The sequence below is a fragment of the Coregonus lavaretus genome (assembly GCF_964263955.1).
Source record: "Coregonus lavaretus genome assembly, chromosome: 11".
NCBI classification, from domain to species: Eukaryota; Metazoa; Chordata; class Actinopteri; order Salmoniformes; family Salmonidae; genus Coregonus; species Coregonus lavaretus.
In genome coordinates, this window is record NC_139998.1 from 3,578,291 (window position 1) to 3,592,774 (window position 14,484).

Here is a 14,484-nt window from a genome sequence, read left to right on the forward strand (position 1 = left end):
CAGCTCAGTGTTCAACACCATAGTGCACTCAAAGCTCATCACTAAGCTAAGGACCCTGGGAATAAACACCTCCCTCTGCAACTGGATCCTGGACTTCCTGACGGGCCGCCCCCAGGTGGTAAGGGCAGGTAACAACACATCTGCCACGCTGATCCTCAACACGGGGGCCCCTCAGGGGTGCGTGCTCAGTCTCCTCTTGTACTCCCTGTTCACCCATGACTGCATGGCCAAGCACGCCTCCAACACCATCATTAAGTTTGCTGACAACAACAAAATTGTGAGTGTGCCCACTCCCTTGCCTGAGAAGCAACCCCACACATGAATGGTCTCAGGATGCTTTATTGTTGGCATGACACATGACTGATGGTAGCGCTCACCTTGTCTTCTCCGGACAAGGTATTTTCCGGATGCCCCTAACAATCGGAAAGGGGATTCATCAGAGAAAATGACTTTACCCCAGTCCTGAGCAGTCCAATCCCTGTACCTTTTGCAGAATATCAGTCTGTCCCTGATGTTTTTCCTGGAGAGAAGTGGCTTCTTTGCTGCCCTTCTTGACACCAGGTCATCCTCCAAAAGTCTTCGCCTCACGGTGCGTGCAGATGCACTCACACCTGCCTGCTACCATTCCTGAGCAAGCTCTGCACTGGTGGTATCCTTATCCCGCAGCTGAATCAATTTTAGGAGACAGTCCTGGCGCTTGCTGGACTGTCTTGGGTGCCCTGACTCCTTCTTCACAACAATTGAACCTCTCTCCTTGAAGTTCTTGATGTTCCGATAAATGGTTGATTCAGGTGCAATCTTACTGCAGCAATATCCTTGCCTGTGAAGCCCTTTTTGTGCAACGCAATGATGATGGCACGTGTTTCCTTGCAGGTAACCATGGTTAACAGAGGAAGAACAATGATTTCAAGCACCACCCTCCTTTTAAAGCTTCCGGTCTGTTATTCTAACTCAATCAGCATGACAGAGTGATCTCCAGCCTCGTCTTCATCAACATTCTCACCTGTGTTAACGAGAGAATCACTGACATGATGGCAGCTGGTCCTTTTGTGGCAGGGCTGAAATGCAGTGGAAATGTTTTTTGGGGATTAAGTTCATTTTCATGGCAAAGAGGGATTTTGCAATTAATTGCAATTCATCTGATCACTCTTCATGACATTCTGGAGTATATGCAAATTGCCATCATCAAAACTGAGGCAGCAGACTTTGTGAAAATTAGTATTTGCGTCATTCTCAAAACTTTTGACCACGAATGTATCTATACAAAATTAGTAGATTGGCTATTTCAGCCTCACCCGTTGCTGAATGGTGTATAAAATCGAGCACACAGACATACAATCTCCATACACAAACATTGGCAGTAGAATGGCCTTACTGAAGAGCTCAGTGACGTTCAACATTGCACCGTCATAGGATGCCACCTTTCCAACAAGTCAGTTCATAAAATGTCTGCCCTGCTAGAACTGCCCCAGTCAACTGTAAGTGCTGTTATTGTGAAGTGGAAATGTCTAGGAGCAACAACGGCTCAGCCGCGAAGTGGTAGGCCACACATGCTCACAGAATGGGACCGCCGAGTGCTGAAGTGCGTAGGGCGTAAAATTAGTCTGTCCTGTTGCAACACTCACTATCGAGTTCCAAACTGCCTCGAAGCAACGTCAGCACAATAACTGTTCATCAGGAGCTTCATGAAATGGGTTTCCATGGCCGAGAAGCCGCACACAAGTCTAAGATCACCAGGCGCAAAACCAAGCGTCGGCTGGAGTGGTGTAAAGCTCGCCGCCATTGGACTCTGGAGCAGTGGAAAAGCGTTCTCTGGAGTGATGAATCACGCTTCACTATCTGGCAGTCCGACGGACAAATCTAGGTTTGGCGGATGCCAGGTGAACGCTACCTGCCCGAATGCATAGTGCCAACTGTAAAGTTCGGTGGAGGAGGAATAATGGTATGGGGCTGTTTTTCATGGTTCGGGCTAGGCCCCTTAGTTCCAATGAAGGGAAATCTTAACGCTACAGCATACAATGACATTCTAGATGATTCTGTGCTTCTAACTTTGCTGCAACAGTTTGGGGAAGGGCCTTTCCTGTTTCAGCATGACAATGCCCCCGTGCACAAAGCGAGGTCCATACAGAAAATGGTTTGTCGAGATTGGTGTGGAAGAACTTGACAGGTCTGCACAGAGCCCTGACCTCAACCCCATCAAGCATCTTTGGAATGAATTGGAACGCTGACTGTGAGCCAGGCCTAATCGCCCAACGTCAGTGCCCGACCTCACTAATACTCTTTTGTCTGAATGGAAGCAAGTCCCCGCAGCAATGTTCCAACATCTAGTGGAAAGCCTTCCCAGAAGAGTGGTGTTATAGCAGGAAAGGGGGGACCAAGTTCATATTAATGCCTATGATTTTGGAATGAGATGTTCGACAAGCAGATGTCCACATACACTACATGACCAAAAGTATCTTACGGTTTGTAAACAAAGCCAAAGCAAGGCGTAGGCGCACATGTGATGATTATTTTAAGGTGCCGCATATTTAAATTAGTAAAGATGATAAGACGCTATCATGACATTTCCGGCTTTATGTGACGTTGCATAAAGCCGGAAGTAAATCCTTGGTAATGCCTGCCTCCTGAATCCATGTGTTTGACACAAGGGGAGGGGACCAGTGACTTTATGATCAAACTTGATCAATGAACCAGCTACAGTCAATTTTCATACTTGGGTCACCCTACTTTGAACTGGTTTCATCAAAATATCATCCAATTTGATGAAAAACATGATTTTCACTGTTCTGGACCTTTAATTAACACATGCTTCATGAAAAATTGTTACTTTCACAGCAATGTGTGCCAGTTTGAATGAGCTGTCATGTTGCATGAGTAATAAATCAATTAATGCAATTAACTATCCACACTACTACTTATTAATTAAATCATGGTAGAATCTTCCTCAATCCTTGCACCATGCCAATGATTAATTCACCATGATGGAGAATGAGCAAGTGCACACTTTTACTGTATATTTGGTAGATCAATTATACTGACCTTTGACCTATGCACCTCTCCATCGTCGTCCTCTCCTCCGACCCCAAGTATCTTCCTGGTCTTCAGCCGGCTCACCAGGTCTGACTGACTGTGTTTCTTCATCAAAGGAGGATGGGGCTTAAAGGCCATGGTAGACTAACCTGGATAGAGCAGGAGAGAGTTTTAACACACACTTTAGCTTACATGGTCCTTCGATTCAGAACAATCGTGTAAAAAAGAATCAACAAGAGAGAGGGAGAGAAAAATTTAGGAGAAAGAGCGAGAGAGGGGGGGCACAGATGAAGCAGAGAGAAGCGGTAGAGAGAGAGAGGAAAGAGGGCAGAGACAGGAAAGAGGGAAAGAGGGCAGAGACAGGAAAGAGGGATAGAGAGAGACAACGAGAGTGAGATAGTGTTCAGAAAACCTTGTAATGTCTTGCAGGGACATTCTCCTGCCTTTAGATATCACAGACAAAATACAACCATACTGTACCAATAACACTAAGGGGGAGAATACAGTATCTTATGCAACGCCACCATTATGTAAGATAGGACAGATGAGGACAAGCAACTATAGGGTAAACTACAGTAGAGCCCATACAATACAGTACATACAGTCAGTCCCTGTACAGTATCTCTATACTGCAGATACAGGTAGTACTCAACCCTGTACCGATGACAAATAGTCTTTGAAATATTTCAAATAGTTTGAGTGTTTGCTTTAGCCTGCCTGGAGTGCCAGATGGGCGGGGTTTAGACTTTTTGCGACTATTCTATTGATTCCTTTGCAACAGGCAAGCTCAATCAAATAAAATTGTATTTGTCACATGTGCCAAATACAACAGGTGAAACCTTACCGTGAAATGCTTACTTACAAGCCCTTAACCAACAATGCAGCTCAAGAAAGAGTTAAGAAAATATTTACTAAATAAACTACATTAAAAAATACAATAAAAGTAACACATAATAACAATAACGAGGCTATATACAGGGGGTACCCGTATCGCGTCAATGTGCGGGGGTACAGGTTAGTCGAGGTAATTTGTACATGTAGGTAGGGGTAAAGTGACTATGCATAGATAATAAACAGCGAATAGCAGCAGTGTAAAAACTAAGGGTGGAGGGGTGTCAATATAAATAGTCCGGGTGGCCATTTGATTAATTGTTCAGCAGTCTTATGGCTTGGGCGTAGAAGCTGTTAAGGAGCCTTTTGGACCTAGACTTGGCGCCTTCCTCTGACACCGCCTAGTATATAGGTCCTGGATGGCAGGAAGCTTGGCCCCAGTGATGTACTGGCCCGTACACACTACCCTCTGTAGCACCTTATGGTTGGATGCCGAGCAGTTGCCATACCAGGCGGTGATGCAACCAGTCAGGATGCTCTCGATGGTGCAGCTGTAGAACTTTTTGAGGATCTGGGGACCAATGCCAAATCTTTTCAGTCTCCTGAGGGGGAAAAGGTGTTGTCGTGCCCGCTTCACAACTGTCTTGGTGTGTTTGGACCATGATAGTTTGTTGGTGATGTGGACACCAAGGAAATTGAAACTCTCGACCCGCTCCACTACAGCCCCGTCAATGGGGGCCTTTTCAGCCCTCCTTTTCCTGTAGTCCACGATCAGCTTCTTTGTCTTGCTCACATTGAGGGAGAGGTTGTTGTCCTGGCACCACACTGCCAGGTCTCTGACCTCCTCCCTATAGGCTGTCTCATCATTGTCGGTGATCAGGCCTACAACTGTTGTGTCGTCAGCAAACAATGATGGTGTTGGAATCGTGCTTGGCCACACAGTTGTGGGTAAACAGGGAGTACAGGAGGGGACTAAGCACACACCCCTGAGGGGTCCCAGTGTTGAGGATCAGCGTGGCAGATGTGTTGTTGCCTACCCTCACCACCTGGGGGCGGCCCGTCAGGAAGTCCAGGATCAATCCAAGCTAAAGTATTTGAACACGCGCACACACACACACACACACTGACACGCACGCACACACACACACACTCACTCACTCACACACCTTAGAGTGCAGGCAGGCGTAAGTGGAGCTGTCTGTCATTCTCTCTCTGGAGGCAGAAGGGTCTCTCTGTCTAGATCAATTAGGTTCCACTGTCAACATGAGAGGATTAACAATTCCACATTGAACACTACATGGGGATGACTTACGGCCACAACACGTTTGGTGAGTAGGCCTACGCTTAATGATTGATGAAAATACACTCGTCTTTATCAAACTAATGTTTTTGCATATTTTCTATTTCCTATTCTAAATGGCACTAGCAGTTCACAAAGTAGCCTAAGTGGAAAATAGACGGGACGCATTTATTCCAAACCTGCAGTTCGTTGTTAGAACACATATTTCCCTACTTCAGTCAACCATTCCATTTTGAATTTGTGATAAAACTGTGTGTAGCTTGTGTATCCCATCAGTTAGATACATTTTTATAGGCATTTATTTCTGTAGGCCTAAAGGGAGCTTGTGTGTAAACTCAGCACTTGTGTGTAGAGGGAGCGGTAGGAACGCAATTGAGTGAGTGAGACATGGATGGGAAAGGGAATTTAGGGAGAAGAACTGTGTGATGCTTGGCATGGTTTCTTTTTTGTTGTGCCCCGCAAACGCACATGTATAAATGGAACACTAGAGTCCAAGAAACTGAACGTTGTCTTCAAGACAACGTTTTGATCTCTAGTTAAAGATCGAGTTTTGACGTCCGTTCGAGTACTCGATTACTCATGCCCATCCCTACTTAGGAGAGAGTCCTGATGTGGGTTACTGTGAAATATAGGTAAAAGGTGAGATTCACATTATTCTTACACAAACAGGACTCTAGTCCAACACATTTGCGCATAGCCCCTCTGCTCAAACATCACTCTATAAATCAATCGATCATCCATAAAATCGCCTTTTTATAATCTGTATCATATCATCTGTATTATACCTCACTCACTCATCCACATTGTGCCGGCAGCAACAAAGGCTCTCCACTTCTGCCTGGCTGCCTGGATATCTGTCCATTATGAGGACCCCTCGATGCAGAGAAAAGGACTACGGATGTCAGTCAGTCAGTCAGTCAGTCAGTCAGTCAGTCGTCTATCCATGAGGACTATTGATGAAAGGAACAGGACACGCTGTAGGGATCCTATTGATCAGGGCTAATGAATAGAGCTAGTGGCCCAACTGAGGCCCGAATGGAACCAGGCTATTATCAGAACAGAGTAATGAAGAGGGATCATCGACTCAGAGTCACCCTCCAGACCAGCGCTCTGGGATGACAGAGACAAGTGTGACCCTCCAAACCAACGCTGTGACAGAGACAACATTGTCACCCTCCAGACAAGCAATATGGGACAGGTCGTGCGTTGCTTATTTTTGTGGCCCTCCAGACGATGGAACTGAATTCTCATATTCTCTGTAACTATTTTGCCATTTGGCACAGCGGCAACCAGCCCAAAACTCCCTCCTGCCATTTGCCTATAAGAGCAAATCGTTTCGGACAGACAGAATAAAAAATGTAGGATGTTAATGTTCTCTTCCTCTTAAAGTAATGATTTCCCTACAGGAAATTGCGAAATAAACGATCAACTCTTGGCTAGGCACATAAAGTGGATCCATTTTCTATTGAAAAGTTTAAAAGCAAAGCATTGTGAGCGACACAGAGGGGCTTCATGTGTCCAATTGAAAGCGTATGAACCCAGTTAGACGCACCCAAAGTATCCATCTGCGAAGCCAAAAAAACTGGTTTTGTTTCTTTCATAAGCCAAATTGCCCAGCTGGGCTGTATTACAGGAAGAGAAAAAAGAGAGCGAGAGGGATGAATAAAGGAGTGTACATATCTATCTACCTGCACACAGAGTATTATGTTTATACACAGACCTACTGAGCAACAAGCTACTAATTTGGCTGCCTGGCGGTGTGGGAAATGATGATCCTCGAATGCAAACATACAAGCATGCAGAGGCTGGAGGCTCAGTAGAGCTTAGACAGGTGGGAAACCTTGCAGAACTGGGTGCATTCCATGATCCACACTGTGATGTACAACAACTGCTTAAGAACATACACTGTGAAGTACACCACAGGCTTACAGACATTCCTTGGTGAATACTGCATGGCACACGCAGGCAGAGACAGAGATACACCCACACACAATTAAGAACATTACACAGTAAATATGGCATGCATAAACTGCCTCTACAAGTTCACTGCAGGTCACATACTGTACCATGTGTTGAGGCTTCTGCTATGAAATATGCTATAGGATACGGAATTACGCTGAGACTAAGATTGCTCACTTTAAAATGTATGTCAAACAAAAACCTTTGATTTCAAACGTTAACAAACCATACAGTGGGGAGAACAAGTATTTGATACACTGCCGTTTTTGCAGGTTTTCCTACTTAGAGGTCTGTAATATTTATCATAGGTACACTTCAACTGTGAGAGACGGAATCTAAAACAAAAATCCAGAAAATCACATTGTATGATTTTTAAGTAATTAATTTGCATTTTATTGCATGACATAAGTATTTGATCACCAACCAACCAGTAAGAATTCCGGCTCTCACAGACCTGTTAGTTTTTCTTTAAGAAGCCCTCCTGTTCTCCACTCATTACCTGTATTAACTGCACCTGTTTGAACTCGTTACCCGTATAAAAGACACCTGTCCACACACTCAATCAAACAGACTCCAACCTCTCCACAATGGCCAAGACCAGAGAGCTGTGTAAGGACATCAGGGATAAAATTGTAGACCTGAACAAGGCTGGGATGGGCTACAGGACAATAGGCAAGCAGCTTGGTGAGAAGGCAACAACTGTTGGTGCAATTATTAGAAAATGGAAGAAGTTCAAGATGACGGTCAATCACCCTCGGTCTGGGGCTCCATGCAAGATCTCACCTCGTGGGGCATCAATGATCATGAGGAAGGTGAGGGATCAGCCCAGAACTACACGGCAGGACCTGGTCAATGACCTGAAGAGAGCTGGGACCACAGTCTCAAAGAAAACCATTAGTAACACACTACGCCGTCATGGATTAAAATCCTGCAGCGCACGCAAGGTCCCCCTGCTCAAGCCAGCGCATGTCCAGGCCCATCTGAAGTTTGCCAATGACCATCTGGATGATCCAGAGGAGGAATGGGAGAAGGTCATGTGGTCTGATGAGACAAAAATAGAGCTTTTTGGTCTAAACTCCACTCGCCGTGTTTGGAGGAAGAAGAAGGATGAGTACAACCCCAAGAACACCATCCCAACCGTGAAGCATGGAGGTGGGAACATCAGTCTTTGGGGATGCTTTTCTGCAAAGGGGACAGGATGACTGCACCGTATTGAGGGGAGGATGGATGGGGCCATGTATCGCGAGATCTTGGCCAACAACCTCCTTCCCTCAGTAAGAGCATTGAAGATTGGTCATGGCTGGGTCTTCCAGCATGACAACGACCTGAAACACACAGCCAGGGCAACTAAGGAGTGGCTCCGTAAGAAGCATCTCAAGGTCCTGGAGTGGCCTAGCCAGTCTCCAGACCTGAACCCAATAGAATATCTTTGGAGGGAGCTGAAAGTCCGTATTGCCCAGCGACAGCCCCGAAACCTGAAGGATCTGGAGAAGGTCTGTATGGAGGAGTGGGCCAAAATCCCTGCTGCTGTGTGTGCAAACCTGGTCAAGACCTACAGGAAATGTATGATCTCTGTAATTGCAAACAAAGGTTTCTGTACCAAATATTAAGTTCTGCTTTTCTGATGTATCAAATACTTATGTCATGCAATAAAATGCAAATTAATTACTTAAAAATCATACAATGTGATTTTCTGGATTTTTGTTTTAGATTCTGTCTCTCACAGTTGAAGTGTACCTAAGATAAAAAATACAGACCTCTACATGTTTTGTAAGTAGGAAAACCTGCAAAATCGGCAGTGTATCAAATACTTGTTCTCCCCACTGTACAACTTGAACAATTGACAGAAAAAAAACACATTTACTGGAAGAACTGTGCAGATGCAAAGTTTGGCAACAGAATTACTGTAAAATATCCCTCCGTTTTTTGTGATCCCACGTTTTCCAAAACCTCTTAAATATCTGCTCTGAATCATGATTCAAAGATTTCTGCAGAAAGAACTGGGTGTCAGCTATGACATGACACGAGTTTGAAGAAAATATTTTGGTTTTTGAACTACAGTAAGTGAAATGGATTTACGCCTGGTAACAGAATTACGGTAACGGAATTACAACCTGGGTCCCTGATCTGTCCTAAACATAAATGCATAATTATGGATATGAAAGTCATTCTCTTCATGGGGATGTATCTTGAATAGGTACACAAAGATAGAAATATGCAATATCATCCTTTGCATATATGGATATTATTCTACACACTGGCTACTATTTGAATGAGTTTCGCCCCCAAACGAGACCATATTTGGTTGATCCGGACTGTTTCACAAGTTTGGACAGTACAGCAGAGAAGAGCACAGTACAGTATATTAATGTATAGTTCAGTACAGTACAGCAGATTATACTGTACTCTACTCTAGTGTGCTCTACTGTACTGTACTGTGCTGTCCAGACTTGTGAAACAGTCGGTCGGTGCTCAGTGGGTGCAGATGCAGGTTACAGTAAATGGAGCATGGGCGGTATACCGTATACCGGGGTATTTGGAAATACAGTGGCTGACGAAAGTATTCACCCCCCTTGGCATTTTTCCTATTTTGTTGCCTTACAACCTGGAATTAAAATTAATTTTTTTGGGCTTTGTATCATTTGATTTACACAACATGCCTACAACTTTGAAGATCCAAAATATTTTTTTTTGTGAAACAAACAAGAAATAAGACAAAAAAACAGAACTTGATCGTGCATAACTATTGACCCCCCCTCCCCCCTCTGTCCCAGTCTCAAATCTCTGGAAGACTGAAACAGGTTTCCCTCAAGAATCCCTGTATTTAGCGCCATCCATCATTCCTTCAACTCTGACCAGTTTCTCAGTCCCTGCCGATGAAATATATATATATATATTATTTTTTTGTTTTTTTTGATGATGCTGCCCCCACCATGCTTCACTGTGGGGATGGTGTTCTCAGGGTGATGAGAGGTGTTGGGTTTGTGCCAGACATAGCGTTTTCCTTGATGGCCAAAAAGCTAAATTTTAGTCTCATCTGACCAGAGTACCTTCTTCCATAAGTTTGGGGAGTCACCCACATGCCTTTTGGCGAACACCAAACGTGTTTGCTTATTTTTTTTCTTTAAGCAATGGCTTTTTTCTGGACACTCTTCCGTAAAGCCCAGCTCTGTGGGGTTTACGGCTTAAAGTGGTCCTATGGACAGATACTCCAATCTCCGCTGTGGAGCTTTGCAGCTCCTTCAGGGTTATCTTTGGTCTCTTTGTTGCCTCTCTGATTAATGCCCTCCTTGCCTGGTCCGTGAGTTTTGGTGGGCAGCCCTCTCTTGGCAGGTTTGTTGTGGTGCTATATTCTTTCTATTTTTTAAATAATGGATTTAATGGTGCTCCATGGGATGTTCAAAGTTTCTGATATTTTTTTTTATAACCCAACCCTGATCTGTACTTCTCCACAACTTTGTCCCTGACCTGTTTGGAGAGCTTCTTGGTCTTCATGGTGCCGCTTGCTTGGTGGTGCCCCTTGCTTAGTGGTGTTGCTGAATCTGGGGCTTTTCAGAACAGGTGGATATATACTGAGATCATGTGACACATCATGTGACACTTAGATTGCACACAGGTGGACTTAATTTAACTAATTATGTGACTTCTGAAGGTAATTGGTTACACCACATCTTATTTAGGGGATTCATAGCAAAGGGGGTGAATACATATGCACGCACCACTTTTCCGTTATTTATCTTTTTGAATTTCTTGAAACAAGTAATTTTTTTCATTTCACTTTACCAATTTGAACTCTTTTGTGTATGTTCATTACATGAAATCCAAGTAAAAATCCATTTAAATTACAGGTTGTAATGCAACAAAATAGGAAAAACACCAAGGGGGATTAATACTTTTGCAAGGCACTGTAGCCATGTGATGGTTTTTCAATGCAGTCAATACTGTTGAAACTACTTATTGCCTTTTTGGGGGGTTTATACATTTTACTATTTGAATATTTGAAGAAAGTAGCTACTTTTTAAGTAAATAGCCGCAGTCAACTTCTGCAATATGTTAGGAGATAAAGCAAATCGCATTTATCATTTCAACGGTCACATAATATTAAATTATGAAGCTTACCGGTAGTCCTTAATCACATTGTGTTACTTTACAAGCACACAACGACGAGAGACCGGAGCATTTTGAGTCACTCACGGTTGTGCAGCACACCCCAGGTGATCTAGTTACAGTATGGAATTCACAACTAAATGTTTGCCAGCTAGATATCTTATAACTATTAAGTTAAGTCTAAAATGTGCTAAATGCTCTACAGTTGTGTATTTGGATTGCAAACCTAGTAGTTATCTAGCTGGTTAGATTCTTGAAAAAAAATCAAGCTTCTCTTGCCTTAGTAACAGTAGAGAATCCCCTCCTGGAACAAGCCTTGCTGTCTAATATTTGTTTTGTGTGTGCAGCAAACTGAGTAGCATTTTTGAGTTAGTTGTATAACTTTATGAGCTGGGATGTCTGTCCTGCAAATATACTGAACAAAAATAAAATGCAACATGCAGAAATTTCAAAGATTTTACTGAGTTACAGTTCATAGAAGGAAATCAGTTAATTGAAATAAATTAGGCCCTAATTTATGGATTTCACATGACTGGGCAGGAGCGCAGCCATGGGTGGGCCTGGGAAGGCATAACCCCCCTCCTCCCCCCCCAGACGAATCCCGCAGGTGAAGAAGCCGGATGTGGAAGTCCGGTGCTGGTGTGGTTACACGTGATCTGCGGTTGTGAGGCCGGTTGGACGTACTGACAAATTCTCTAAAACGACGTTGCAGATGGCTTATGGTAGAGAAATTAACATTCAATTCTCTGGCAACAGCTCTGTTGGACATTCCTGCAGTTAGGAATGCCAATTGCACGCCCCCTCAAAACTTGAGACATCTGTGGCATTATGTTGTGTGACAAAACTGCACATTTTAGATTGGCCTTTTATTGTCCCCACTTTACGTGTTGCGTTTATATTTTTTGTTCGTATATAGTTTGTCAGAGACTGTATAAAATGTTTGCAAAGAGCTCATTACCATGTAGCTAGCATTCGCTATGGGATTTTACATTTGTGACTAGTTTCATGTCGCGGTTCACTACTTCACAGGAGAGCCATTTGAACGTAAACTTTTTTGGCAGAAATGCCTTCTGGAACATGTGAACTTTCATGTGCCTTAATAACAAACTTGTATGCCATCTGTAAATACGAATAAAACGGTTAAATTACGAGCCTAGTTGGTTTACCAACAGAAAAAGACAGCAACCTTCCTGCTAGCCATGATTGGCTGAGATAAAGAGTGGGCTGGACATGCCGAGAGATGAGTTCGGATTGGTCTGTCATATAGCACGCTTCTGTCTAGTTGAGCTGGTCAGTATGTGAAGGTAATCCTGTCTAACACGCCTTTAATTATTTTTTTTTGTGTAATAAAACTGCATAAGTGTTGCTTTTTTTTTTTTTTTTTTTGTCATTTAGCAGACGCTCTTATCCAGAGCGACTTACAGTTAGTGCATACATTATTTTATATTTTTCATACTTGCCCCCCCGTGGGAATCGAACCCACAACCCTGGCGTTGCAAACACCATGCTCTACCAACTGAGCTCATCCTTTCTGGAGGACCGAGTATTGAATTCAGTGTAATTAGAGTATGATAGCTAAGGAGATGGAGAAAACACCTGTCTCCGGATTACATCTTCAAACTAAGGGCAACCATGGCATCCGTGAGGGAGACGCGTCCATCCATGATGTTTATGGGGTAATTTTGACAGAAAGTGGTTTCATTTCAAGTTAAAGTGTACTGTTGGCTCGCTAGCTAACGTTACATGTATGAGCTTATTATTCATATCTCAGAGCCATTTGCTTTGCTAGTTATAGCCTAATGTTAGCTAGCTAACATTGAACCTGGTTGGTTAGCTACCTGCAGATTCATGCAGGTTAGTAACGTCATGAGTTGGGATTATGGTTCATTGTTAAGCTAGCTAGCTATTCCATTTCAATAGAATGTCACTGCGACAACTGTTGATAGACGTAGCTGGTAAATTCGCTCTGGCTATCTATTCCAATTTCAGAGCATGGGTAAGATAGTCTAGCTAGCTACATGTCTTAACAAAACACTCCACTATGCAAGTATCCATTTCAATAGAATGTCACTGTGACAACTGTTGATAGACGTAGCTGGTAAATTCGCTCTGGCTATCTATTCCAATTTCAGAGCACGGGTAAGATAGTCTAGCTAGCTACATGTCTTAACAAAATACTCCACTATGCAAGTAACCATTTCGGGTGCGTTCGTAAATTCAGTCTGAGCATGCCAGAGCGCAGAATAACTCATGAATTTACGAACGCTTAACACCTGTTGAATATGGCAGGTGTCAGTAAACGTTGGCAAAAAAGCGTAATTAAATTGTTGCCAGCAGCACATTTACAGTCACCAACACTCTGGATATCATGAAAACAGCCTAACCAGCTTTGCTAGGGTGAGTAAAATGTTCAGTGGGGTGTTCTCTCATTTGTGTCTGGAAGTAGCTAGCAAGCTAGCCATTGTTAGCCAGTTAGCTTGGGTGCTTGACTGCCGTTGTGAGGTCAGAACGCTCGGATCAACCCTACTCATTGGCCAGAGCGTCCAGAGTTCGCTCTGAACGCAAAGAGAGCGAAACGAGATGGGCGGGGCTAAAGATTAAGAAGGTGTGAATGATGTTGAATGGATGTAGACAAAAAAGAGCTCTCCAGTATGTACCAAAACATTCAAAGGCCATTTTGTCAAAAGTGAGATTACAAGTTCATCAACTTTCAAAGCAGAATTACTTTCCCATTGTTCCTCAACTGTAGTGTAAAAAACACAATTTCAAATGTTGCTACATAAGACCGAATCAAGGCGGTCGATCACATTTACTTGTTAGCATTGCTAACCTTCGGATTACAGAGGCTCAGCGGGGTTTGAAAATAGCACCCCTTGTGTTCAGTGCTGGTATTGATGTTTTTACTGATTTCAAGGGGTTACAGATTACAAACTGTTTCCCTTCCATTTGGGACTTGTTGTACTGATGAACAACATTTGCATAGAAAACATGTGTGCTGTATCTTTAATCAGTAATGATGTCAAGGCAAGAGGGGCAGTGTTGCCAAATTAGCAACTTTGTCGCTATATTTAGCAAGTTATCAGACCACTCCAGATTCTAGAGACAAATTCAGTTACTTTTCAGGCTGCCTTTGGGAGACTTTTGACACTGACGGCTTCTATAGTTTTGATAGCATTTAGCGACTTTTCCCACTCAATTCTGCAGCAAACGAGAGTGGGAGAAGTGGTCTGTGCAACAGAGGTCACAGCAACGGCTTA

The 14,484-nt window shown here is 43.4% G+C and overlaps 1 protein-coding gene across 4 annotated transcripts in view; it reads right to left on the bottom strand.

Annotated features, from left to right (window-relative positions):
- The window catches only part of LOC311136858 (tumor protein p53-inducible protein 11-like), a 121,203-nt gene that overhangs the window by 51,035 nt on the left and 55,684 nt on the right, over positions 1-14,484 (bottom strand). For all 4 annotated transcript variants that reach the window (XM_084171156.1, XM_084171155.1, XM_084171153.1 and 1 more), the window contains one exon: positions 3,040-3,179. In XM_084171156.1, the coding sequence (XP_084027282.1) occupies positions 3,040-3,168 (129 nt within the window). In that variant the 5' untranslated portion in view covers positions 3,169-3,179. The remainder of the gene's footprint in view (positions 1-3,039; positions 3,180-14,484) is intronic.